Genomic DNA, 27,673 nt, shown 5'->3' on the forward strand with positions numbered 1-27,673 from the left:
GACTAAAGAAGAAAAATTTATCAATAAATGCAGAAAAAGCATTCAACAAAATGCTCTCAGTGACTAAGGATAAAGGAAAACTTCCTCACCATGATGAAGAACATCTTCAAAATCCTACAGCGAACCTAACACTTAGAGGTAAAAAAAATTCAAAGATTACCCACTATAGCCAGGAGCAAGGCAAGCATGTTTCTTCTCACTCCTTTCCAACACTGTACTGTACATTTTAACTGACATGATAAGAATGGATAAGCAAGAGTCCAGCATAATGGACTAGTGGCTAAATCCTTACCATGCAAATGCCAGGATCCTATATAGGCAATGGTTCATGTCCCAGCTGCTCCACTTCTGATCTAACTCGCTGCTTGTGGCCTGGGAAAGCAGTAGAGGGTGATCCAAAGCCTTGGGACCCTGTACCCATGTGGGAGACCTGGAGGAAGCTCCTGGCTCCTGGCTTTGGATCAGCTCAGCTCTGGCCATTAAGGCCACCTGGGGAGTGAACCAGAGGATGGGAGATCTTTGTCTCTCCTCTCTGTAAATCTGCCTTTCCAATTAAAATAAATCTTCTAAAAATGGCTAAGAAAATAAAAGGCATACTGACTAGAAAGGCAGAAATAAAACTGTCCTGTTCATGGATGACATGATCATTTGTGTGAAGAAGACAGGAGTTGACACTATGATGTAGTAAGTAAAGCCATTGCCTGTGGCACTCACATACCATATGGGCACTAGTTAGAGTCCTGGCTGCTCCACTTTCCACTCTGGCTGTTCCCTGTAATGTGCCTAGGAAAGTAACAGTGGATGGCCCAAGTACTTGGGCCCCTGAATAAACATGAGAGATCTGTAATAAGCTCCTGCAATTGAAGCAGCCCAAGTCTGGCTGCTGTAGCAATTTGAGGAACAAACTGGAAGATGGAAACTCTTTCTTTGTGTCCCTACCCACCACCCCCTTATAATTCTTTCACATAAAGAAATAAAATCTAATTTTTTAAGATTTATTTATTTTTATTGGGAAGGCAGATCAGATGTACAGACAAGAGAGACAGAGAGATCTTCCATCCACTGGTTCACTCCCCAGATGGCTGCAATGACTGGAGTTGAGCTGATCCAAAGCCACAAGCCAGGAGCCAGGAGTTTTTTCTGGGACTCCCACACCGGTGCAGGGTCCCAAGGCTTTGGGCCATCCTCAACTGCTTTCCCAGGCCACAGGCAGGGAGCTGGATGGGAAGTGGAGCAGCTTGGACACAAACCAGCATTGATATAGGATCCTGGCACTTGTAAGTTAAGGATTTAGCCACTTAGCCATTGCGCCAGGCCCAAATAAAGAAAAATCTTTATAACACAGAAGAATTGACAAAAAAAAACCCTGTAAATCTTCCTGAAATGAAAAAGCTATTATACTAAGAATGCAGTATACAATGTTAATCTATGCAAAGCCAAGTGCTTTCATATGCATAGGCAATGAGCAGAGGAATTTGGAAAACAAAATGAATAACATTTGCATTAGCACTTCTCAAAAACAAAATGCTTAGCTATAAATCCAACAAAATATGTACAAGATATAAAGGAGGTAACTACAAAACTGTTGAAAGAAATCAAAGAAGAAACTTAGGGCCCAGCGTCGTGGCCTAGCGACTAAAGTCCTCGCGTTCGCGCCGGGATCCCATATGAGCGCTGGTTCTAATCCCGGCAGCTCCACTTCCCATCCAGCTCCCTATTTGTGGCCTGGGAAGGCAGTGGAGGATGGCCCAATGCATTGGGACCCTGCACCCACATGGGAGACCTGGAAGAGATTCCTGGTTACTAGCTTTGGATCGGCGCAGCACTGGCCTTTGCAGCCACTTGGGGAGTGAATCATCGGACGGAAGATCTTCTTCTCTGTCTCTCCTCCTCTCTGTATATCTGCCTTTCCAATAAAAATAAATAAATCTTAAAAAAAAAAAAAGAAATCAAAGAAGAAACTTAAAAACGAAGAAATATTCCATATTGCCAAGATGTCAATTTTTCTTAATGTGTAGACTCTTCGCAATTCAAAATAAAGTATCAGCAAGTCATTTTGTGGATATCAACAAACAGGTCCTCAAGTTTAGGTGAAGAGGCCAAAGAGAGTCAAGAGAATACTGAAGGAAAGCAGAGAGCTGATACTACCCAATTTCTGGACATACACAAAGCCACAGTAACTAATACAGAGTGGTACTGCCAAACAAACAAACAAAACCCACAAAAGGCAGAGATCAATGGGCCAGAAGTAGAGCTATATAAATATAATAAACTAACCTATGACAAAGGAAAAAGACAATACAACAAAGACAGTCTTTTTTAATTTTTAAGATCTTATTTTAATATTTATTATAAAGATGAGGGGGTTGCAGACCCATGTAGGCCACTGGTTAGGATGCAGAGGGTCGAGTTGCAGCGGAAGGTGTGTGAAATAAATGGTCCAGTTTTACTTCCTGTGTACAGGGGGCAGCGGTTGAGGAGTTTGCTGTTCCTGGCAGTCACACTACACCAGCACCCGGGGATGAAGACAACTGGATGAAGACAATTGTTTGATATTGCCTTTGAGGCCTCAATGTGAGGAAAAATGTTACAAGGGTGTTACTTGCTTGGTCTTGATTGTTCTAAGAAGTCAACTTGTTACACCAGAGATAAGAAATTCCTTCTGGACCTGGCGTAGTTGCCTGGCAGCTAAAGTCCTCGCCTTCAACCTGCCGGGATCCCATATGCACACCGGTTCTAATCCCGGCAGCTCTACCTCCCATCTAAGTCCCTGCTTGTGGTCTGGGAATGCAGTAGAGGGTGATCCAAAGCCTTGGGACCCTGTACCCATGTGGGAGACCTGGAGGAGATTCCTGGCTCCTGGCTTTGGATCAGCGCAGCACCGGCCACTGTGGTCACTGTGGTCACTTGGGGAGTGAATCAACAGATGGAAGATCTTCCTCTCTGTCTCTCGTCCTCTCTGTATGTCTGACTTTGTAATAAAAATAAAAATCCTTAGAAAGAAAGAAAGAAAGAGAGAGAGAAAAGAAAGAAAGAAAGAAAGAAAGAAAGAAAGAAAGAAAGAAAGAAAGAAAGAAAGAAAGAAAGAAAGAAAGAAAAGAAAGAAAAAGAAATTCCTTCAGGCCTGTTGGCTGTCCTTGTCTAATTCATTGCAATCATATACCTAGGTGATGCTGTTGCTCAACCTCTTTCTTCCCATCTTTTAATGAGGTACTTGAGGTGTTCTGTTGGCTTAGATGAGCTGGCTGTCTGGTTTTCATATTCATCTGGATATTCTCTCCATTCCTGCATGAGATTCAGCAGCTGAGGAGGCCAGTCCTGCATCATGTGCTCCAAGGTCAGAGCACATGTCTATGTGATTATCCCTGAGGTCAGGGATCAAGCACAGCAGTTTAGTTGTGGGGTTGGGGCAGCCCATCACCTGGGAGGTCATTAGATTTCTGTCTCACAGCAGCGGTTGCACGGTTGAACTCAGTCCATCCTCTGTACCAGGCAACACACATACTAGTGGATGTAGTTGTCTTGTCCCATCTCCAGCCCTGGTTCTCATGTATACTGGCAGGGGCTACAGCCTAGTAGTGGTGTCGCAAAGATCCCCATATCCAACTACAGCTCTTACATGTGCTGATGGGTGCTACAGCATAGCATGGGCATCCCCAGGGATTCCCTACCAGGCCTGTTCCTAGCCCAGTGTGACCCACCTCCAGCCCCAACACTTTGATGGGTGCTGCAGCCTATCCCAGCCTGACCTACCCTGAGTTCCAGCTTTCGTATGTGCTGGTAGGTGCTGTTGCCTAGTCCACCCCAGGATGCCCCCAACCCTAACTCTTGCACATTCTAGTGAGTGCTACAGCCTATAAGGGACATCCTCAAGGATTCCTCTACCATGGCCACTCCCAGCCCCAGTTCTCATGCATGGTGGCAGAAGCTGTAGCCCCAATTAGCATGCCTTCCTCCAACACCAACACTTGAATGTATATGCTGCAGCCTAGCCTGGCCTGGCCTGCCTTCAGCCCCAGTTCTTGTGAATGCAGGCAGGTACTTTAGCCTGACCCAGGGAGGTCATCTAATTCTTCCTTCTCAGTTCTCTTGATCACCTGTGGGTTGAAGTGGCCTGGTTTGTGGAAGCTCCAAGAAATCATGTTACACATGTCAAACAAGCACTTAGTGGCTCCCTGGCCAAATGGCAACAGTGATGGCAGTTAGTTGGCCTCAGCTTATATGCACCTGCATCATCACGGAGGACATTCCGCCCCTTCCCCCCAGATCCTTAATAAAAAATAAATGGCCAACCATGCTGGCACACTGGTATGGTTAACACAAAGTTGGTATTAACTAGGCCCAGAATACCAGCCAGTTGCCAGCTGCTTTTCTCCCAGTATTGTAATACATTCCTGTATACAAGGCAACCTATGCACTTGCCTACACGTGAGGACCAAAGATAGTCTTTTCAATGAGGACTAATAGCTGAATATCCAAATGCAAACAAAACAAAACGAAACAAAAAAACAAGACAAAGGCTTCCCACTCTCACACACAAAAAAATGACTTAAAATGCACCACAAATCTAAATGTAGATTATGAAACTATAGAAGCTCTAGAAGATAGCATAGGAGAAAATCTAGATCTCCTTGGGTATGGTGGCAACATTTTTAAGATTTATTTTAGGGACCCGTACAGTGGCTTAACAGGCCAATCTTCTACCTGTAGCACCAGTATCCCGTATGGACACCGACTCAAATCACAGCTACTCCAATTCTGATCCAGCTCTCTGCTTATGACATGGAAAAGCAGTAGAGGATGGCTCAAGGCCTTGGGCCCACACACTCATGTGCGAGACCCTGAAGAATCTCCTGGCGCCTGGCTTCAGATCAGCTCAGCTCCAGTCATTGTAATCATTTGAGGAGTGAACCAGCAGACGGAAGATTTATCTCTCTGTAAAATCTGCCTTTCAAATAGGAATAAATAAATCTTTAAATGTAATAATTATCTTTAATTTTTTTTTAAAAAAAGGAGGAGCTAGACAAAAGCCAGGAGCCAGGAATTCCATTTGGCTCTCTTATGAGGTTGGTTGGAATTCAGGCACCCGGGCCATTTTCCACTGCCTCCCTGGTGGAAGATGGACCAGACAAATTGATGTGCAAAATGCGCCTTTCAAGAAGCAGCTTAATTCATTGTGCCACAACATCTGTCCCAGTGACAACTTTTTAGATATAACACCAAAGATACGACCCATGGAGGAAATAATGTATTAGGTAGGCTTCATCAAACTCCTTTTAAAGATTTAGTTATTTTTATTAGAAAGAGTTACAGAGAGAAGGACAGAGAGAAATATCTTGTCTGCTGGTTCCCCAAAATTTGGAAGCCACTAGGCTCCCCAAGTGGCTGTAATGGCCAGAGCTAAGCCAATCTGAAGCTAGGAGCCAGGAGCTTCCTCCAAGTCTCCCACAGGAGTGCAGGATCCCAAGGAGTGAACCTTCCTCAACTGCTTTCCCAGGTCACAAGCAGGGAGCTGGAAGGGAAGTGGAGCAGCTGGGATACGAACTGGTACCCATACGGATCCTGGCAAAATTAAGGTGAGGACTTTAACCACTAGGCTACCATGCCGGGCCTAAATATTAACGTTCTAATTACAAAAGACAGTAAGAATGAGAAGACAAGCCACAGCATTGGAGAAGCTATTTACAAAAGACAGATCTGGTAAGGCACTGCTATCCAAAATGCACAATGCTTAAAACACAACAGCAAAAATAGCCCAACAGCTTGGAGAAAAGCTGCTTGCGTGAAAGACAGGGTTGGACATCTCACCAAAGAAGATACACAAATGGCAAGAAAGAGATGCTGAACACACTCATGCTCTATACTTAATTCCTGGAAGATTCAAACTGATTTACTCCCTGTTCTGTTTCGAAATTGTAAAAGAAGCATGCTTGTTCTTCAAAAAGACTTCCAACATATCTGTGCAATAGAAAGTAAAACCCCTCTTCCCATAGTACTTCCCTTCCCCAACCCATACCCTTCCTAGAGTCAAGCACAAGAAGTTGCCTTCAGATGCTGCTGCACACTGTGGTGGCACAGATTTTATGCAACTTTAAAAGAGAAGCAGGATTGAACTAGTCAGATTATAGGCTCTGGTTCATGGTCCTAGCTGCTCAAGTTCCCATCCAGCTTTCCGCTTATCCCAATTTTCTGGGGGCCCTTTACACCCATGTGGGAGACCGCAGGAGACTCCTACCTCCTGGGTTCTGATGGGTTCAGCTCTGGTAATTGTGGCTATTTGAGAAGTGAACCAGTGGATGGAAGATCTTTCTCTCTGTGTGTCTCTCCTTCTCTCTGTAAATCTGCCTTTCCAAAAATAAATAAGTCTTAACAAAAAAAAAATTTCATTTCAGATTCCTCTATGTCTTCTCATGGTCTGATACCTCATTGCTTCTTAGCCCTGAATACCCATCTGCTGTCTGGGTGTAGCTCAGCTTACCTGTCCACTCATCTACTGAAGCACAGTTAGTGGCTTCCAAATTTTGGCCATTACGAGTCAAGCTGCCATAAGCATTTGTGTGCACACTTCTGAGTGGATATAAGTGCTCAGCTCTTTGGGGTAAATTATAAGGAGTGCAATTACTGACTGGTATGGTAATAGTATGTTTAGTTTTCCAAGAAATGGCCAAACTAGCTTGCAGAGTGGCTTTGCCATCTTGCATTCCCAGCAGCAGTGGGTGAGAATTTCTGTGGTTCTACAGCAACACGAGGATAAAGTGTTATTCTCATCACATCACAGCATCATATTTTGATGCTGACCTTGGTCACCTGGCAAAAGCAGTATTTTTTTTTTTTTTTTTGGTTTGTTTTCCACTGTGACACTGCTCTTCCCTTCACACTGGCTTCCTGTTCTCTTTGGAAGGAAATCGTAGGCTCAACTCCCACTCCTGAGGAGCTGAGGGCCCGCCCCTCCTCCCTGGCCTCAGCTCCTTTAGGACAGCTTATCCAGATAAACTACTTGGAAATCTTGGGAGATCTGTCTCTTCCTCTGCTTATTTTTTCACGCATGGATGACTCATGGATATTTATTTCATGGCTTGGTTACAATTCACAACTACATTATTTTGCTGCTCCAACTTCCCAACCCAATTTGATCCTCGGTAGCTTTTCAGTTGGTTTCTGTGTTCGTGTTAATTTTAAACATGGATAGATACAATCTGCATATACATTCTTTGGGGTCTTTGATCACTTCAAGAATGTCAAGGGGTTCTGAGATCGGAACGTCTGACCGCGCTGCTCTAGGCTTTCCCTTGTCCTCGTCTGACCCCCATCCCCACGTATTGGGAGCGAGCAGTGGTGTTCTGAGCCGTAAAGGGAATGCACGCCCACTCCCCAGTTTTCCTGGCTTCCACTTCAGGAGAAGAGAGAGCTTCACCCTGCGGTGCCCTTCCCGTAAGCGCCACTGCGGGGCGCCCGGCCCACAGAATGAGTCTGAGCTGCGAGTTTGGACAGGACGAGCGCCTGGACTCCGCATCCAGTTCTCCTCAGCCGAGCTGGGGGCCCCGGGCCGGGCGGGAGCATCTCCTCTTCTGCGCAGGCGCTATCCACCTGCTCTCCTGGGACCATCACCGGAGCGCAGGTGTCTCGCCCGCAGGAAGGAGCGTGCTGTGCTGCAACGGTGGGACACCCAGGACCAGCCCATCCTCCTCTCCTCTGAAGTGGGCCCCCAGTGCCCTACAGCAGCCACCCACGCTTTCTAGAAGCAGCAGTCCAGCTTTGCCCCATCACAGCTCTGGGCCCTGCACCCCACCCGCCCGTCCGCCTCTGGCCGGGCTTGACGGGGCCGGGCAGACCTTTCCTCTCGCAAGCACACGACAGACAACGAAAAACGGCTGCAGCTGGAATCCAGGCTAATTGATACAATCAGTTCTGTAATTGCCTCGAAAATAAGGTAATGATTTGGCAGAGAGAATGCTTTGATCTTATCTGCCAAGAGATACCTCTCCAAACCAAGCTGCCTCGTGAAGTCCCGGGTTAGCCTGCTCCGCGTGCCCTTGACCTCACCCATGCCCACCTCCCACCCCTATCTCTACCGCTCCCGCCCCCTGCCCTGCCTGACAGTTTGATGGGGTGGGGTCAGCTGAAAAGGTCAGTCTAGTCCCAGAGGGTGGGTACGGTGGGATTGTGGAAAACTGACTTGGCTCCAGTCTGATGACATTTCCTACATGGTGAGAGGGCTGCTGGTTTGAGCTTCTCAGCCACAATAGGATAACAAGGGAGGAGAGCCTTGAGTGCCCTGCCTTCTCCAAAGTCTGCACCCTTGGCGCGCGCGCGCGCGCACACACACACACACACACACACTTGTTCTGCACTCTGCGCTGTGGGTGTCCCTGCCTGGCAGAGGCCCCAGCACAAAGAGGATTATAGAGATGAGCTAATCTGGTTTGCATCCCAGATATGGCCCCAGAAAGGGACCTTCTCTCTACCCTGGTCATTAAGGCAGGGAAAGCAGCCGCCACTATCAGAGATGGCTATCAGCACGGGTCCTTAGGACACTAGACCTGGGGAGTGAAGCAGGTTCCTAAGGGAACAACAGAGTGGTTTGCCATAAAAAAAAAAAAAAGTTGCCAGAGGCTGGAAGAGACTCCCACAGAGAAAACGAGATCTCTACCCTGCTTTCCTGTACCACTGGGAAACTGACCCCTGAAGTGAGAAAGTTATTTAAGAGTCACACCCTTGGGGCATGACTGGGATTGGGAAGCCAGGCAACCAGTTTGCTTGGCACTACATTGCAGGAGTGCCCACGGGAAGGTGTGCAGAAGAAGACAAAGGCTGAGATACACACTGATGGCCATAGAGACAGGTGCGTGCATGCAGAGTTCAGGCTTGGAAAGCCTGAAAATAGCTGCCGGGCAGTGGAAGGAGCAAGGTGAGGAGTTATGCAGATTCACCCAGGGGGATGAGATGCGCTGAGTGACACAGACTGGGAGGAGGCAGCTGAGAGAGGGACAGTTACCAAGGTGCAGAGACTCATGTAGACAGGGAGACCTGCACAGACAGACAAGGCTAGACACAGAGAGGCAAAAACGTGAGCCAGACAGACCCAGGAAGAGCTGAGGCACAGGGATGAGCCAAGAGGCTGAGGGGGCTCAGGGAGGCAGGGGGAGGCAGGCAGGCCTACCGGTGTCCATTGAAAGCCTGTCACACTTGCAGATCATTCTGGGCCCCAAAAGATGCAGTAGAAAGACAAATAGAGTTCAGTTCTTAGTCTATCTGGTACCAACAGCTTGGGAAAAGAAGGGGGAGGGACAAAATGAGGACTCTTCCCTGGGGAGAGGCTTGTCAGTGACCACCCAGGATTCCAGCCCTCTGGCCTCACACAGACCTGGGCCAGCAGCTCAGTCCGATTATAGTCAAAAATGCTAAAAAGCTCCAGACCTCCTGCCCATCCACCCCTCCATACTCCACCCCAAGGCTCTTTTTTTCCCCTTCTCCCTTAAATCTCTCTCTCTTCCTTTCTCATCCCCTGGGGAGCAGTATGCACCCCCTGTTCAGCCACCGGCTGGGAGGAAGGGGCTCCTTGCCCCATCAAGCCTCCTTCCCTCCAAGCCTACCTGGCCTGGCCTCTTGGAGCTACCCTTCCATGCCTCCCTGGTGGGAGCTCATGAACATCAAGGAGAGGTGGCCAGGCTGTGTGCATAGCATTGAACTCCCCACCCCCACCCCAGCCACCCCTCTAAGCTCCCTTCTCTTTCCCAGACACCTGCATAGGGCAGCAGGGCAAGGGGAGGGGCACAGGGGCTGATGTGAACCTGGCCCCATGTCAAATGAAATCTGCCTTGGCTTACAAAGAAATCTCAGGAAAGGCGTCTCAGGGCCCCTTGTGCAAGTAGCAGGCCCAGGAATTCCTTGACTCGCATCCAAGCCTCCCCCAGCCCCTTCTTGGCCTTTCTCTCTGCTCATTACCCATCCACACCATCCACCCACACCCACCACCAACAAAGAGGTCACTGCCAAAGGGGCCCTGGGAAGGGGGACCTTGCGAAGGGACAGATCAGGGTGGAGTTAGGGCTGTTTACCCACACCCAAGTTCCCCTTAGCTCATCTGCTCTCCCAGGCAAGGGCCAGGGAAAAGCCAAAAGCATTCAGCCACACTCTGCTGAGAATGAGGAAGAAAGGGAAGCTCTTAACTCTATGTGGGAGATAGTGTGAGGTGAGGCAGCCAGGAGAAGGGGACAGCCCTTTCCTTTGAACAGCCTCAGCTGAGAGGGCAGGAGGCTGTGGGAGAAGGGACGAGCTGGCTTTGCTGGCTGGGTTGGAGACCCAGGAGGAGAAGGGGGGCTAGGATGTCTTCCTGTGGGGCCCTGAACTCTGGCAGGGCCTGCTGTGCCTCCCTCAGATCAGTTCCTTGTATTTGCAGGGAAAGCACTTGGCAGTAAGTCTCTTTGCTCCTTCTGAGTTATTTGGGGTGCCCTGGCAATGTTGGGCACACAGCAGGTGCTTAATAAAGGCTGACTCGATTCTGGGTGGAGCTCTCCAGGCCAAAACTGGAGGCCTCTCAGATCAGACTCCTCCCTCTTGGCTGCCATCACCCGCGTGGGGGTGGGGATAAGATGGAGGAGCAGGTCCAGTGCACCCAAGTCTCTGGCCTTGACCCCCTGCCTGGAAGCCCCACAGCATGCCTTTGCGTGAGGAGCTGAGCTCTCCAGCCGTGTCTAGGACCTTGAGACTGGAAGTTTATTTTGAGATTTGAAGCTCCAAAGTGGCAGATCCCAGAAAACCTCTTTGCTGGCTCCGTATTTGTTCTCTATTTAAGTGCCTGAGTGCAGCTCTTGCAGTCAGCTGCCTCCTGCAGCCTGGGGTTCCTCTGGGGAGCTGAGGACTCAGAGAGGAGGGGAAAAAGCAGCAGCAAGGCCCCATCCTGGGCTGCCCGTGTTACGGGCTCATCAGCCTTGGGGAGGATCTTCTCCCCTCACCTCATTCCTTCCCTCTCGGAGCTGGTGATGTTTCTGGGGGCCCCCTCGGCTCAGAAATGTGCTTTAAGAGCTAAGCGTCTAAGTTGTGCCAAGACACGGTCCCACTTAACAAGGAAGACAGCTGAAGCCAAAGAAGGGGCCTCCAAAGTGAATTTGGGGCCATGTGTACGAGTCCACCCAAGGTTAAGGCTGATGTGATCAACTCCAGCTCCCCGCCCTGCGACCCTGAGCCCATATGGAGCAACAAACACACAGGGCCAGAGTCACACCCAGGTCTCAACACACAGGGGAGTCTGGGAGGGGCTGCTGGAGTCCAGAACCTAGTGTGGGACCACACTGGGTGGAGGTGAGAGAGTGGTCCAAGAAAAGGGGCCAAGCAAGGAGGGAGCCTGGGCCCACTGATCTCCCACCTGCCCCAGTTGAGGAGCTCCTCACGGCGGTTGTGCTTTGAGCCTACTAGAGCCTATGAGAGAGAGAGAGAGAGAAAGAGAGAGAGAGAGAGAGAGAGAGAGAGAGAGAGAGAGAGAGAGAAGGGACTGAGGGCCAGCTGGCATGTTGATCCTGTGTGGTCTTTGCACTCAGCCCTCTCCCACTCCCATCCAAATCTTGCCCAGCCCCTGCTTTCCACCGCCACCCCATGGGCACCTTGTCCCCTCCCCCACTTGGCTCACCATTCTTGATCTTTCTGACCTCCTCTCCTTCCCAGCTCACTCAGCTCCAGCCAGCTGGCCCCCTTATTAACCACTGCAGATAGAGCCAGGCCCTGCTGGGAGGCTCTCTGTCCCAGCTCTTCCCTCTGCTTGGGATGTCCATCCCCAAGGTCCCGCCTGGCCTGTTTCCTAGTCTCCTCCAAGTCTGTGCTCGGTGAAGCCCACCCTGATCGTGACCCACCACCCTGACTCTTCCTCCCGCCCCCCACACTCGGTGAGTGCGCTCTGCTCCAGGAGGGCAGGACTTGTCAGTTTCCTGCCTGGCAGCACCGCCCTAACCCAGGGTGGGGAAGTCATACAAGCAGACATACAGCCTTTATATCACACAAAGTGAGCCAGCGGAGAGAGAAGAAAGGTCTTTCTGAACGCTTCTCCGGGTCTCCTGCTGGCTGTCAGCTGTGTGGCTCATGCTGTCCCCAGCGACCAGAGGCTGACAGGGAAGGAGGTGCGGTGGGTGGTTCCCAGGGCGGCGATTCGCTCCAGGATCTTCTAGCTAGGTCAAGTCGCAGCAAAGGCGAGAAAGACGCCTGGGGGAAACTGAGGCTGAGATGGGGCGGGGGCGGCTAGGCCCTAGATAAACTGGAGCTGGGAAGGCCCAGGGTTTTCAGAGGAATTTCCACCTCTCAGTAAGCACCCCGCCCCCACGGGCTCCACCTGCCAGCTTGGGTGAAAGGAGGCACGCAGGAGTCGCCCCTTCAGCAGACAGCATCTCCCCACCCCTTCCCGGGGGGCCCATGGGAGGGGAGGCTGCAGTGAGCAGGAAGGGTGGATAGCGAAGGAGCGAAAAGGCCGCCGGGCTTCCCCTCTCTCCGCAGGACCTCCACCCCAGCCTCTGGTGCGGGAAAGCCGCCCAGCTGTTTCTGATTCTTTCATACTCGCAGCCCCGCCCGAGGGGGTGGGGGACTGCGGTTCTGGGGGAACCAGGGAATTGGGGGGAGGGAAGGGGGATTACAGGGGAGACGGAGCCAGGCCGAGCCCGAGGCCGGGCCGTGAGGGCAGGCGGTCCGGGTCAGATCGGCAGGTGTGAGCCGTTTTGTGCGTGGACCCTCGGAATGACCGGTCCCAGGCCAGGAAAACCCCGGGTTGAGGCTGGAGGGCGCGGAGCCGATCCGGACGTAGGCAGAGTGTAAACGTATCCGCGAAACGGGGTCGGAAAAGTACGCTGAGCCCTCGCTGAGGGACTCCCCTACCTGAAGCCGGCTGGTTGTCCACGCATCTGGGTAGGCAGTGTGGAAAGGGGAATTGAAAGACTCCCACAACTCCGGGTGGCAGAGTTTGTACCCATTTCACAGAAATAAGACGGAAAAAAGAGGGCCCGAAGCTATGAGTGCGTCCAGCACCCCTCCCCACCCCTTGCTCAACTCCCCGTGTCCCTGCGTGTTAGCTGGCCCCGCGCGCCTGGCCAGCATCCACCCAAGCGAGGGTGGCCGAATGAAGGGCGCTAGGACCCGGTGGCGCGGCTTCGGCGGGGACTGGGCGCTCGGGGCGCAGGAGGGTGCCGCTGCGCCCCGTCGCACCACGCGCGAACAGGTGGGGGCGCGGCGCCGTGGCGCGCGGGAGCACCAAGGGGCGGAGGCGGCCGCCTCACCTAGGCAGCCGTGGAGCGCCCGGGGCTGGCGCGGGCGGAGCCGCCCTGAAGGCCGCGCGTGTCCCCGGCCTCGGCCCCGCCCCGCGCCGTCCAATGAGAGCCCGCGGCCGGAGGGGCCGTCTGCACACTCGGCCAGCAGCTCCACTCCGCGCTTCAGAAATCCCCCTGACACTGCACCTCGTGCTTGGGCAGCGCGCTCCAGCTCCCCGGGCTCGGCGCGCCGTCGTCGGTCCCGGGATAGCACGACTTGCGCCCCGCTCTCCGGGACCCTGTGCCCTGCTGCCAGGACTCCAGGTGACCCTAGGTTCCCAACCGCCGGTGACCTCCATGGCCCCCCAAGGGGGTGAGGTAGGAGCACCCTGAGTTCCCCCCAACACACACCTCTTTCCCGCCCCCAGACGGTGCCCTGTACACGCCCCTCCGGGCTGCGCGGCCCGAGTCTTCAGGGGAGCTATGCTGAAGCCGAGGGGTGCGCAGGAAGCCGCGCATCTGCCCCCTAGGCGCGCCCGCGCCCCTGCCCCTACACTCAGACCTGTGGCCCCCGACGGCTCGCCGGCTTCCGCCCGCCTAGGTCTTGCCTGCATGCTGCTGCTGCTGGCACTGCCAGCCCGCGTCGACTCGTCCTGGTGGTGAGTGTGGTTCTTGGGGCCGGGCGGGTGAGGCGCAGGGTCAGGGAGGCCAGAGGCGCTGGCACAGGACATACACACAGCTCCAGGCACCGGTTGTTTAGGGCATCCAGGTTGTTGTTTCGACGGAGCTGAATACGGTCCGGGCCGTGGCAGGCAAGGGGTCCAAGGGTCCAGGGGTCCAGGGGTCCAGGGGCCCAGGGGCCCAGGGGCCGAGGCGCCACGTCTTACCGCCTTGAGAGGAGGGCGCCCGACGTTTGCAGCGATCATGCGGGTAGTGGAGGTTCCCAGGGTCCCCAGATGCCATGCCCCCTCTACTCACACCCGCCTAGCAGTGCGGCAACGCCCCTCTCAGACTGGGATCAAGGAAGCCGCTGCCCTCCTGGTGCACGCGGTGGCTGAGGGCACCCGCGAGGCAGCAGCGGCGCCTGGTGCCAGGCTTAGAAGTGAGTTACAACAAAACTATTGGGTTTGTATAATCCGGGCGTTTGCTTTCAGCCACTGCTTTGAGTATTCTCTTGGAACCTAAGGTGGCCTCCCGCCCCTCTTCTTTCTCTGCCTCAGATGACCCCATCTCCCTCCCAGTTCTTGTCTCCGACACCCAAGGGGCTTCTGGGATCCCAACGCACTAAGGCAAGGTCTCCTCAGATTTCTTGCAGGCCCAAGATCCAGACACTGCAGAGGAGGGCAGACGAGGCAAAGGCGTTCAGCAGTCTCCCCACCCCTACCTAATGCCGCTGCCTGTTCTTTTCGGACCCTCAGGTCCTGGATGACTGTCATCCTCTCCTGGAGGGGGAGAGGGAGGAGGGAGAGATGGGCTGCTCTCCCTCCCTCACCTGGGGGAGGAGGGAAGCAAAATGAGATGGTTGGGTGGGAATCTTCTTCACAGTGCCCCCACCCACCGACTGGCCTGGTGGATGGAGCTATCCCGGGCTCTGCCATGCCGTGTCCCCCTTCCTCTGCCCTTCCTCCCTCTCAGCCAACACTCACCCACCCCACCCCCCTAACAACACCCCCCGCGAAGTGTGGTCTCCTCTCCTCTCGCACCCTGTGGCTTTTCTCCTCCTGACTTGGAATCTTGGCTGGAAGGGTGAGGGGTAGCTGGCGGAGGGGCCGGCAGGCTTGGGCGGCAGATTCCTATCATTTCAAGATGCGGCTCTCTTCATCCCCAGCCCCCCTGTTTTCCTGTTTCAGGAAAATCTCTCTTTTGGATCTTTTTTTTTTTTAATCTCTGCAGTGTTGGAAAAGGCAGGGGGTGTTGTGGATGGAGAAGTGGGGAGGTCTATATCTTACATCTGGCTTGAAACATTCCTTTAAAAAGGGAAAGGAAGCGAGGGGTCTGTAGAGAAAAGCTTTTCCAAGTTGAGAGGGCAATCAGAACTGCCCTTCACCTTCATGGGCTGCTTGGCCAGCGGCTGGAGAGGGGATGGCGGCCTGTACTTACTGACTCAGATGGCAGTTTGCTCTTAGGGACTCTTCATTACTTCTTACCAGTTTGGAAGGCCGTCTTGGGGACTGACTCACGTTTTAGGTAGGTGAGGGCAGCAGTGGCATTCAGGCCACTTCAGCAGCCTGGTAGCAGCGCCCGAAAACTCGCGGGGATCCCTTCCCAGCCTCCTTTTTGTACCTTGATCACCCCTTCCTTTCTTCTTCTACTACCTTCCTCCCCCGTGGTTCATATTAAAGATTTGGGATGAACTCAGAGGAGGAGCAGCCAGGGAGGGAAGGTGGTGACAGAAGAACTTAGCAGCCCCTGTGGCCCGGGAACAGGGTGGGAGTGGGCACTGAGCTTGTCTCAGGTGCCTGTGGTACACTTGTCACGGCGGTAGCCCTGGATGCCCACCCCATGGGCCGCCAGTTCTGGGATAGATGAAGAGTTGCCTTCTAAAGGCAGATTATCACTTGCAAGGTGAAAATCTGTTTTCTTTCTGGAAAAGTAAAAAAACAAAAACAAAAACAAAAAATCCAGAAAGATTGATGTTCTGTACAAGCCACGCAGAGATGCCTGGTGCTTCAGTGTTCCGCTGCGGAGCAGGCCAGGACCATCACAGCCTAGCAGAGGGATCGTCCTCACAGCCTGAGTCGTCCCCTTGCTCTCCAACCACTTGCCCCCACCCTCCATTTTACCCCTTACTGGAAGAGGAACTGGGTCATACTTAGGTCTGTAACAGACAGAATGAAACATGGGGCTCCTGACAGGTACCTCTCTATTCCATCCTGAGGAGGGTTGGTGTAGCAGCCACAAGAGCAGGACTGTGTTTATGGGCTCCAAAGGGAAGGAAACACAAAGTGACAGCATTTGTGTCACCACCAACAGCTGCCACTTAGTGAGCCCTTACTAAGTTGTATCAGGCCCAGCACCTTATGAGCATCATCTTCCCCCACCCCCTGATAATCCAGTGTGGCAGGTACTATGCTCTCGGGTCCACAAATGAACAAAGTGAGAGTCAGGGGAGGAGTGGTAAGCGACTTGCTCCAGTCCCCACCAATGCGGAGCTAGCTTGGCTTCCTCCGAGGCAAAGAAGCTCTGGGTGCCTTTCTTGCCTCTGGAATGAAAACGAACTTGGACTCTGGCATCAGAGAGCCTTGGTTCCCCCTGGTCATTCTCTGGCAAGCCCTGCTGGACAAAGTGGGGTGCTATTATTTCATCTCATGGAACCTCAGGTTTTTTGCCTTTCACACAGAGGAATCATCCCTCCCCCATAGAATTTTTGTACACAAAAATGTTTTGTTAACCATAAAGTAGTATAAAGTGTTGTGGTATTAAGAGAAGATTCAGGGAAACTAACAGTTTTAGGGATTTTTTAAGTTTTTTCCCCCTTATTTAATTTGAAAGGCAGAGGTACAGAGAGACAGAGAGATCTTACATCGGCTTGTCCGTAGAACCAGAAGTGGAGCAGCTGGGATCGGAATCTGTTGCCTATATGGGATGACAGTGCCACAGGTGGAGACTTAGCCTACTGTGCTACAGTGCCAGCCCTAGTTTTAATTTTTTAATCCCCGTATTCAAAGTTCTTTATGTCATGGGCTCAACCATGCACACTAGGTGATGTACACAAAAGGAGGGGAGAGAAGGGTTGTTGGAGTCGTTACAGGACACACACAGGGGGCAGGTTTCTGGAGTAGTTAAGATGCTGCTTAGGACACACACAAACCCTATCCGAATGAGTGGGTTTAAGTCCTGGCTCTGCCTCCTGCTAGTGTGTATCCTGGGGAGCAGCAAGAGGTAGCTCGAATGGCTGGGTCCCTGCCACACAGGTGGAGGGTTGAGTTCCTGATCCACAGCTTCACCATGACTCAACTGGGGAGGGAACCAGCAGATAGGAGATCACTCTCCCTCTCTCTCAACACTTTAAGATGAAGAAAAGTGGCACAAACATAAAACCTCTGTATCTAGGTTGCGAACGCCCACAGGAGTCAAACGGAAATCGAAGTTTACCGCTGGCTTGGGGGAGAGGAGGGCGGGGGATAAGAGTGGTCAGGTGTTCATTCCACAAATGGCCGCTGAGTGCTCAGCAGGATGGAGGACATTGAAATGAACAAACAGACCAAAGTCCCTGCCTGCTGGCATCCAAATCACTGTGGGGTCTTGGTGCGATACAAATTCTGACAAGTGGGGCTGACCTGAGGCCTGATCTTTTGGCATTTCTAACAGATTTCCCAAGTGTTACAAATATTGCTATTGTAGGGAACCACAGTTTGAGTAGCAAGAAGCTAGATATAGTAGGGAGTGAGTCCCTTTGTCAAAAGAAGTAATATGAGTTGGTCAAAAGCAGGTGGTGAGAGAGCATTTTGGTTCAGGGAGCTGGGAGGGAGGTGAGGAGTTTCCAGAGCATGTACTGGGGCCACTCATGCTTGCACATCCCTGTGCCTGCACTGGCTGAGGCCAGGGCCTGGCGCCTAGGACACCTTATATGACTATGTGTGGAACCGACAGGGAAAGGGGCAGACCCGGGCTCAGCTGTATGGAAGGCCCGCATGCTGACTGCCAGGGGCTCACTACTGGACAGTGGGCAAGGGCCACACCTTGCAGTCTTGAAGTGGTTTCTTGGTGTACCAGAGGTGATCGCAAAGAAAATTTTCTTCCCATCTCCAACACTGAACAGATAGATGTTCCCACGCTTTCCGAGGCTGTAACAAAAAGGACCGATGTGGGCTGCAGTAGAATAGACTTAAGTCAAACCACAGGAAGGACTTTTTGACCAGCCCCACTCCAGACTGTCTCATGAGGGCTGGATTATTGGTCTCCCATTCCCATCCAACCACTCTCCCCTTCCCTGCACACCCCCACCACAGCCTCCTCCCAAGGCCCAGTTAAAAAAAAAAAACAACAACAAACACCCATTGCTTAGAGCAGTACTCTGGGGCTGAACTGGGGAAGCAGAACAGTGGTGAGAGAGGGACGTGCTCCAACTCCAACCGTCTCCATTCTCCAAACAAAGAGCCGCGCAGTGGGTGTAACTCTGGGCTGTGCGTCAGGCAGCCCTTTCCGGCCTGGCCCAGGCCAGGCTGTTTATTTTGTTTGTTCCTGGAAGCTGTTGCCCTGATGGACAGTGCTGGGGCCGCTGATTCCATGGGATTTGTTAGCAGAGGGCCAGCCTTCTCACCCCTCCCCCGGGACAGATGGGCCCCATCAGCCCTGTGAGTTCCCCAAGAGGCAAGCAGCAGCCCTCCTGGTGTTTATTTGAATTGGTGTCACCACTGGTGATCCAGTCTGTGGGTGAGGGCTGCTGTGGGAAGGCAGTGGGGTTCAGGGGCGGGGCCAAGGGCACAGGAACGTCTAGCTTTTTCCCTCCTCCTAGCAGCTACTCTCCCTCCTCCTCACCCACATCTAGACCCATTTTGGGGCTGGTCCCAAACCACAGGCTCATTTATAGCTCTGACCAAAGCTCTTCTGTCGTCAGCGGCAGCTGTTCTCCATGGCCCCCACCTGTTCAGACAAGGGTGTCTCTGCTGTGTTTCAGACAGGTGAAGAGGATTCTGCGTTGGGGCTGCAGAGATAGGAGGGGAGCTAGACGTGGAACTGGGCTGTTGGGCTGGAAGAAGTGTGTTGGATGGGTCAGTCTTATTCTGGGAGCTCTTAGAGAACTCCTATTTCCTCTCCAAAATGGTCTCCCTGAGACTTAAACGGAGGCATCCAGGGCTAAGGGTGTTTGAAAGAAGGACAAATACAGCTTTGGGAAACTTAAGGGTGAGTCTGGCCTCCCACCTGTGCTTTAGTAGCCCATCTCAACCATCTTGCAGTTGTCCCTCTCAGGCAGACTGCAGCCTGGAGTACGGGAGGGAGAATCACCCTGTTACTCTCTCTTGGCTTTTGATTTTCCACTCCAAATAGCCCTCTGCCAGCCAGGACACTGTGCCTTACAGGCTGGGGAAGATGGTTTGGCTAGGAAAGGCCATGGGACCTGGAAATAAAGACTGGGGAGGAGAGTCAGGAATGCAGTCTTCTTCCCCAGCCTTGAGGACTGGGGATAAGGACTTCCCAGTTCCAGAGTCTGTCTGGAGCTATAAACATGACTCAGAACTGCCCACTGTCTCTTTGAATCAGCCATGTAGGACATGCTTCTTATATGTGGGTGGAAGAGTGTTGTCTCAAACCCTCGTCTTGTTAGTTTATTTATCCACGAGGCTGTTAATGTTTATTAAATAAACAGACAGTGACATGCCCACAAGCTTCTGTGTATGTGACACATGCTTGGCCTATGTTCTGGGAGTGTGCTTCACTTTGGCCTTTGGCTGGGGAACTGGTGATGGTGGGAATCCACAGCGGCACTTGCTCTGTGACTGCCTGTTTCTCCCAGAGCCATGGGGACAGTGGTGCTACACCACCAGCCTCGGGATGTGGGGTGAGGGGCAGGGATGGGATCCCCACCCCCTACTCTTGCAGAGGAAGGGACAGGATGCTCTGACAGGGCCATCTCCACCTTGCAGGTACATCGGGGCTCTAGGCGCTCGAGTGATCTGTGACAATATCCCTGGCCTGGTGAGCCGGCAACGGCAGCTGTGCCAGCGCTATCCAGACATCATGCGCTCGGTGGGCGAAGGTGCCCGGGAATGGATCCGAGAGTGCCAGCACCAGTTCCGCCACCATCGCTGGAACTGCACCACACTGGACCGGGACCACACTGTCTTTGGTCGTGTCATGCTCAGAAGTAGGGACCCCTTCTACCCCGCCCCAGATCCTTCCCTTTCTGTGCTTGGGGCGGTGAGTGGGAAGGGCAGGAATGATTCTCCCCACTATGCTCTCCTCCACACTACTTCTCAGACAGATGACTGTCAGTAGAGCCCAGGATCCGGCTGGGAACAGACAGACCCTTACCACCTCAGATTCAGAGGATTTATAATCCTCTAAATCCCAGCTCTCTGGGATCATGGGACAGAGGTAATGCATTCCCTAGTACCTCCAGCTTCCTCCTTCACTTCCCTGCCATTCCCTAGCTGACCCCTAGCCTGGGTAGCTTCCATGTACCCTAAGGGCAAGGACTCTGTTCTTAATACCATCATCACTCTACCATCATCCTGACACCCCCAATTCTATGGTAATGGGAACAAGAGATAAACAGAAAGGTGATATGTAAATATTTGGAGTTAGTGGATTGGCCCAGCTTAGCAGAAAAACTAAGCAGAGCTAGACAGTAAATTGGGAAAAAGGTTGGGAATCTGGAGGTGGCAGAGGTACAGGGGTGATGACTCTTCAGTCCCTGAGAGCAGGGAAGGAATTAAAATGAACAACAGAAGGCAGCATTGTGTCTCTTCAGACAGGCTGACCCATGGGCTGGGGTCCCCACTGTAAGGGAACTGTCCAGCAGAGAGGGCCTGAAAAGGTGTGGACTGTGGATTCAGCCAGGCTTAGCTGTGCCAGTACTGTCACTCATGGGGGCAGAGGGGAGAACCTAGGGAACTTGGAAGGAAACAAGAGTACACAGGCCAACCCAGAAAGTCAGAAGTGCAAAGAAGCAGAGAGAATCCTGAGGGCTGAGAAGAAGAGCTCAGACACATAAGGGAATGTTCGTAGAAGGGAAGGGCACCTTGAATGCAAGGGACATAGTGGGTAGTGGAGAGGAGGGTAGAGTTCCAGGCTGCTTAGGCTAAAGAAAGGGACAAAAGGGGCGTCTTGCCTGCAGCTCACCCCCCCCTTTCTCTCTAGGTAGCCGAGAGGCAGCATTTGTATATGCCATCTCATCGGCAGGAGTGGTCCATGCCATCACTCGAGCCTGTAGCCAGGGTGAACTGAGTGTGTGCAGCTGTGACCCCTACACACGTGGCCGACACCACGACCAGCGTGGGGACTTTGACTGGGGTGGCTGCAGTGACAACATCCACTATGGAGTCCGCTTTGCCAAGGCCTTCGTGGATGCCAAGGAGAAGAGGCTTAAGGATGCCCGGGCTCTCATGAATTTACATAATAACCGCTGTGGCCGCACGGTTAGTACTCATGTGTATTTATGCACATTATTTTTCCAGGGGGTGACCCCCATGTGGGAACATGGACTGAATGTCAAGGTGAAAGAGTCATGGCTTCTGGATCACTTTCAGAGCTACTGTTTCCTAAGCCAGGAGCACTAAACGCAACTTGGTTCACCCAGGTGCAATCTTCACATGGATAGAAAATAGGAAAGGGTGGAGAAAACAAAGGAAGCATTGGGAGGCAGGCATTGTGGCACAGCACGTTAAACCACCACTTGGGACACCCACACACCATAGGAGTGCCTGGTTTGAACCTTGGCTCTGCTTCCAAATCAGCTTCCTGATAATGAGCCTGGGAAGCAGATGATGGCTCCAGTACTTGAGTCCCTGCTGCCCACGTGGGAGATCTAGGCAATTCTGAGCTACTGGCTTCGGCCTAGCCCTGCCCTGGGCTGTTGAGGTGTTTAGGGAGTGAACCAGTGAATGGGAAATCTTTCACACACATACTGCCTTTCAAACCAATTTTAGAAAAAGGAATTTTTTTTTTTAAGATTTTTCTTGGAAAGGCATATATACAGAGAGAAGGAGAGACAAAGATCTTCCATCTGCTGGTTCATTCCCCAAGTGGCCTCAATGTCTGGAGCTGAGCCAATCCTAAGTAACGAGCCAGGAGCTTCTTCTGAGTCTCCCATGCAGGTGCAGGGTCCCAAGGCCTTGGGCTGTCCTCAACTGCTTTTTTCAGGCCACAAGCAGGGAGCTGGATGGGAAGTGGAGCATCCAGGATATGAACTGGCACCCATATGGGATTTCAGAGCATGCAAGGCAAGGACTTCAGCCACTAGGCTATCGTACCAGGCCTAAAAAAGAAAGTTTTAGGGACAGAAGGGCACATGCTTTCATACAGACTGAGCGATTTAATTTGTTCTTGCTAGTTCACTGGCATCTCAGTGCCTCCTATGCATCTAGCTTCATGCTAAAAATGGTACATTACAAAAGTAGAAGTTATGGTAACTGGTGATGTCCAACTCATGAAAACTAGAGCATGTGCGAGCCTATTGTAATCACCACAGAATCCTGTGACTCCAAAGTCCAATGGGCAGTCGCTTAGACAGTGCTTTGCTGCAGGAAGATTTCCTAGAAGAGGTTCTTTAGCTTCAGGAGGTAACAGTGGATGAAACGTGCCATGGGGGTTCAGAGTCGAGGCCAATAAGTCTCAGGGATGACTAAAAAGCATCCTGACCAGCTGCCTCTTACCCTCCCCCTGCCTTCCTCCAGGCTGTGCGTCGGTTTCTGAAGCTGGAATGCAAGTGCCACGGCGTGAGCGGTTCCTGTACTCTGCGCACCTGCTGGCGTGCACTCTCAGACTTCCGTCGCACGGGGGATTACTTGAGGCGGCGCTATGATGGGGCCGTGCAGGTGACAGCCACCCAGGATGGTGCCAACTTCACAGCTGCCCGGCAAGGCTATCGCCGTGCCACCCGGACTGATCTTGTCTACTTTGACAACTCCCCTGACTACTGTGTCTTGGACAAGGCTGCAGGTGAGTAAGGAAAGCAGGTGGGAGCAGAGCTGTTGTGAAGTGCAAGTAACCCTGGTTAATTATCGTTAGTCTCAAGACTTAGGAAAGGGGGTGCTGTAGCAGGAGCCAGTCTGCTCCTAATACGGAAAGCTGGTCAGGAGATGGCTGACTTGCACCTCAGTCTGCCAGGCCAAGTGCTGTCCAGGTGAGGGCAGGGAAGCTTGGCAACTCGTGGCCTGTGCTTATGTGTCGCAAGGGTCTCAGTCAAACTTTGAGTCAGCTGTTTTCAGTTCCAAGCAATGTGTGGGTTACACGTAAGCATAAGATTGCAGCCCTTTACACTGAAATGGAATTGGTAGTAGACACATACAATTGCAAAGAGAGATGCCTACAGAAATCGAGAGCTTTATTTGAGAATGTGGAATTTCCCTTGAAGGTGGGGATTATCTAGATAGAAGAGAGACAGATATGCCTGCACATGGGCAGAGTGGCAGGTGCAAAGCACATGATGAGCTGCAGGAACAGACAGCAGATCAGTCTGACTTGAGCATAGGTTTTGGGGGGGTAACTGAGATTAGTTAGAAATACACAGGACCAGCACTGTAGTGTAGTGAGTTAAGCAATCACCTGCAGTATTGACATCCCATATGGGTGTTAGTCTGAGTCCCAGCTGTTTCACTTCCAATCCAGAACCTTGCTAATGTGCCTAAAAGAGCAGCAGCAGATGGCCCAGGCCTTGGGCCCTAATGCCCATGAGGGAGATTCTAATAAAGCTCCTGGTTCCTGGCTTCAGCCTGGTCTTTGCAGCCATTTGAGAAGTGAACCAGCATACAGAAGACTTTCCTCCCTACCCCACCACCTCTCCCTCTCTGTAACTCCATGTTTTAGATAAATTTAAAAAAATAATAAGAGTTTGGGACCATACCTCAAATGACCATGAAAATTTATCCAGTATGTTACCATTGAAGATCCTATTTTTGTTTTATTTTTCAAAGTTTATTTATTTGAGAGGCAGAGAGAAATACACACATACACACATACACACACACACACACACACATACAGAGGAGAGAGAGACCACCCCAGTCTCACATGCCAGTTCACTCCCCAAATGCCTGCAACAGGCGGGACTGGGCTGGGCTACAGCTAGGAACCAGGAATTCAGCCCAGGTCTCCTGTGTGGTGCCAGGAGATAAGTTTCTTAAGCTATCACTTGCTGCTTCCCAGAGTCTGCATTAACAGGACACTGAAATCAGGATTTGAACCTCTCTGGATTTGGAGGATAAGTCATGTGTGTTTATTTTTCTGAGCCATAAAATTAAGTCTTACAAAACCCAAGGCTGGAATACAAGGTGGGCAAAAATCATCTTGAAAAGGAGTATGGAATCAGACACTCTGGTATTGGCTGTGAGCATCTTCACCGTCATTGTAACTGCTAGGCTAAATGTCTGCCCTCCCACTGAAGATTCAAAACTACAGTCGGGGAAGCAAGACAAGATTCCTGCTAGAAGCAGTAAAGCAGCAAATGGTTCAAGGCATTTATGGTAGAATTCTTGAGGATGCTAGAAGATGATATGCTGTTTTCCCCAATGGAGTATAAGTTATCATCCAGCCTCATATTTCAGGGTCAGATAGGAACAACATGCACTTTAGCAGAACTGCTTCTTCCCTGGTTAACTGCCATGGAGCCCCAGGGCTCTTTTCTGTGACTCAAAGTCAGGACCTGGGTAAGGAGGAGCTGGAAACCTAGCTGTCTTTGGTTCTGTTTTCAAACATCACTGTCATTCCTGGAGAGTCAAGTAGCTCCAAGCAAAACTGGGCACAGAAATAGCACAGAGCTTTACTTAAAGTAACAGAGGAAACAGTTTATGTGTATATGGTTGTTCCCAGTAAAATGGCTAGGGCAGCCCCTGTGACTCCCTGAGGGATTTTCTGCCACGAGGTATGCTTTCCTCCCACACAGTCTAATACAGAGCATCTGAGGTGTGAGACTATACTGCCACATCTAAAGTAGAATCTCTGGGTTGGAGGGTAAGTCATGTGTGTTGATTTTTCTCACAGGCATAAAATTAAGTCTTACAAAATCCAAAGTAGGGCCTGGAACAAAAGGGGATAAAAATCATCCTAAAGGAGTATGGAGCTAGGAATTCCCTCTAGAGCAGTACTATCCACCTGAACTTTATGTATCAATATAAATGTTCCCAGTATGGAGTAGCAGCTAGCCACAGGTGATTCCTGAGTACCTGAAATACAGCAGTCTTTTTGTGTGGGGCATATGTTTCAAATCCTTGAAACTGTGTCTGGTACTAAACCCCATATACTATATTTTCCCCTGTGCACACATACTTAAGATACAATTTAATTTATAAATGAGACACACTAAGTAATCTATAATAATGACTAATTCTAAAATAGGACAATTTACAAATATTATAACAAAATTATTTAAATCTATAATTATTTATTTCTGGACTGAGATTGTGGGAAGCAAAACCACACATAAGATGTGTACTGGAGTGTAGCTAATTCAACCAAGGAACTACATCTCATGGCAGGCAGATACTTGGTTGTACTTCCAGCTCTCCTCACTTCTGATCCAGCTTCCTGCCAGTGCCCCCTGGGAGGCAGCGGCTGATGGCCTGAGTGTGTGCTCAGTACCTGCTGCCCAGATCTGCACAGATCTTGGTTTTGGCCCAACTCTGGCTGCTACAAGCATTTCAGGAGTGAGTCAGCAAATGGTCTATCAAACTCTGACAAAAAAATTTAAGCTGAGATTTGAAACCAGACAATCTGATATGAGGGCTCTTAAGAATAATTTTTATTTATTTGGGCCTGGCGCCATGGCCTACCAGCTAAAGGCCTCACCTTTAATGTGCCGGGATCCCATATGGGCGCTGGTTCTAATCCCGGCAGCCCCACTTCCCATCCAGCTACCTGCTTTTGGCCTGGGAAAGCAGTAGAGGATGGCCCAAAGCTTTGGGACCCTGCACCCGCATGGGAGACCAGGAAGGGCGCCTGGTAGCTGGCTTCAGATAGGCACAGCACTGGCTGTTGCAGCCACTTGGGGAATGAATCATTGGATGGAAGATCTTCCTCTCTCTATATATCTGACTTTGCAATAAAATAAATAAATCTTTAAAAAAAAGAAAATATTTATTTATTTGCTTGGAAGACAGAAACAGAAGGAGCAAAACTGAGCAAGCTCAATCCTCCCTCCATAAATGGTTGCAACAGCTAGGTCTGGGCCAGGTCAAAGCCAAGAGCCCAGAAATTTATCTGGGTCTCTCACAGGGGCGGCAAGTACATTAGCAGGAAGCTGGATCAAAGGTGGAGCAACCAGGATTAGAACCAGCACTCTGATATGAGACACTGATGTCAAAAGTGGTGGTTTAACCCACTCTACCACAATGCTGGTCCGTAGGGTTTTTGATAGCCATGTTATACTTCTTCCCTGTATAGTTTGATTTAGATTTTTTTTTATTAAAAAATTAAGGAACAAAATAATAGCAAATGGTAAAAGGATCCAAGTTATGGCAAGACTCTTTAAAAAAGGTTACTTTGTGTTAACTTTTTATTGTGGAACAATTCAAACCAAGTAGAGAACCCTCACCCAGCTTTAACAATGATAACCATTTCAAGGTTAGCTTTTTTTTTTTTTTTAAAGATTTTATTGTTATTAGAAAGTCGGATATACAGAGAGGAGGAGAGACAGAGAGGAAGATCTTCCTTCCAATGATTCACTCCCCAAGTGAGCCGCAACGGGCTGGTGCGCGCCGATCTGATGCTGGGAACCAGGAACCTCTTCCAGGTCTCCCATGCGGGTGCAGGATCCCAAAGCTTTGGGCCATCCTCGACTGCTTTCCCAGGTCACAAGCAGGGAGCTGGATGGGAAGTGGAGCTGCTGGGATCAGAACCGGCGCCCATATGGGATCCCGGTGCGTTCAAGACGAGGACTTTAGCCGCTAGGCCACGCCGCCGAGCCCAAGGTTAGCTTTTGAAGAGGATAGGAGAATGTGTACTGACAGGGAGAGAGCTGCAGGAGAAGTCAAAGGCACTGAGAGCACTCAGCAGATGATCGTTTTGGCTAGTGGGTGTATTTTCAGAAAAAAAGGATTGCTCCCATTCACTGTCTCCTACTGAGAATGTGGGTAGGGGTGCTGACAGCAGCTGAGGTAAGAAGAAACATGGTTCTCACTCCTTCTCTTCCCACACCCAGGTTCCCTAGGCACTGCTGGCCGCGTCTGCAGCAAAACATCTAAAGGAACGGATGGTTGCGAAATCATGTGCTGTGGCCGAGGGTACGACACAACTCGAGTCACCCGTGTCACCCAGTGTGAGTGCAAATTCCACTGGTGCTGTGCTGTGCGATGCAAGGAATGCAGAAATACTGTGGACGTCCATACCTGCAAGGCTCCCAAGAAGGCAGAGTGGGTAGACCAGACCTGAACACAGATACCTCACTCTCCTCTCCGTATCAAGTCTCCCGACTCAAAAGCACAAGATCTTTGCATGCACACCTTCCTCCACCCTCAACCCTGGGCTGCTACAGCTTCTATTTAACGATTTGGAGAGTAATCCAGCAGGACCATGGTGTCCCAGCTGGTTCTTTAGCCCTGGGAAGGAGTTGTTAGGAGATACAAAGAACTGAGCGGCTCCCTGGTATCCCCTCTGGAGGTCTGAGGGGGGAGTCGAGGAGGCAGAGGGTCTTCGGAGTGATATGAATTGCACTAAAGTACCTGGCTGAGGCTCATTTTTCCTTTCCTTTGTGCTGACTTCCTGACACTTCTTGGGTGGACAAGAGGAAAGGGACCTATTGGGAGCTGCTTTTTCACTGCTGCCTGCCCGAGGGTAGATGGGACAGAGATGAC

At 51.2% G+C, this 27,673-nt stretch overlaps 2 protein-coding genes across 3 annotated transcripts in view; one reads left to right on the plus strand and one right to left on the minus strand.

The window, feature by feature from the left end:
- Window positions 1-7,562: 7,562 nt before the first annotated feature.
- Window positions 7,563-27,435, plus strand: WNT2B (Wnt family member 2B). 2 transcript variants are annotated; one of them, XM_058660065.1, is made up of 5 exons: window positions 7,563-7,930; window positions 19,811-20,031; window positions 21,027-21,304; window positions 22,562-22,826; window positions 27,022-27,434. In XM_058660065.1, the coding sequence occupies exons 2-5, from the start codon at window positions 19,905-19,907 to the stop codon at window positions 27,249-27,251; spliced, it is 900 nt and encodes a 299-aa protein (XP_058516048.1). In that variant the 5' UTR covers window positions 7,563-7,930; window positions 19,811-19,904; the 3' UTR covers window positions 27,252-27,434. The 2 variants fall into 2 exon arrangements, with proteins under 2 accessions (XP_058516048.1, XP_004581978.1); XM_004581921.2 differs by lacking the exon at window positions 7,563-7,930 and adding an exon at window positions 13,627-13,882 and having other exon boundaries at window positions 27,022-27,435.
- Window positions 24,814-27,673, minus strand: part of ST7L (suppression of tumorigenicity 7 like) — a 112,434-nt gene continuing 109,574 nt past the window's right edge. The window contains exon 17 of the transcript XR_009244894.1: window positions 24,814-24,902. The gene's annotated coding sequence lies outside the window, so the exon portion shown is untranslated. The remainder of the gene's footprint in view (window positions 24,903-27,673) is intronic.

Source organism: Ochotona princeps, chromosome 2, assembly GCF_030435755.1.
Source record: "Ochotona princeps isolate mOchPri1 chromosome 2, mOchPri1.hap1, whole genome shotgun sequence".
In the NCBI taxonomy this organism is placed as follows: domain Eukaryota; kingdom Metazoa; phylum Chordata; class Mammalia; order Lagomorpha; family Ochotonidae; genus Ochotona; species Ochotona princeps.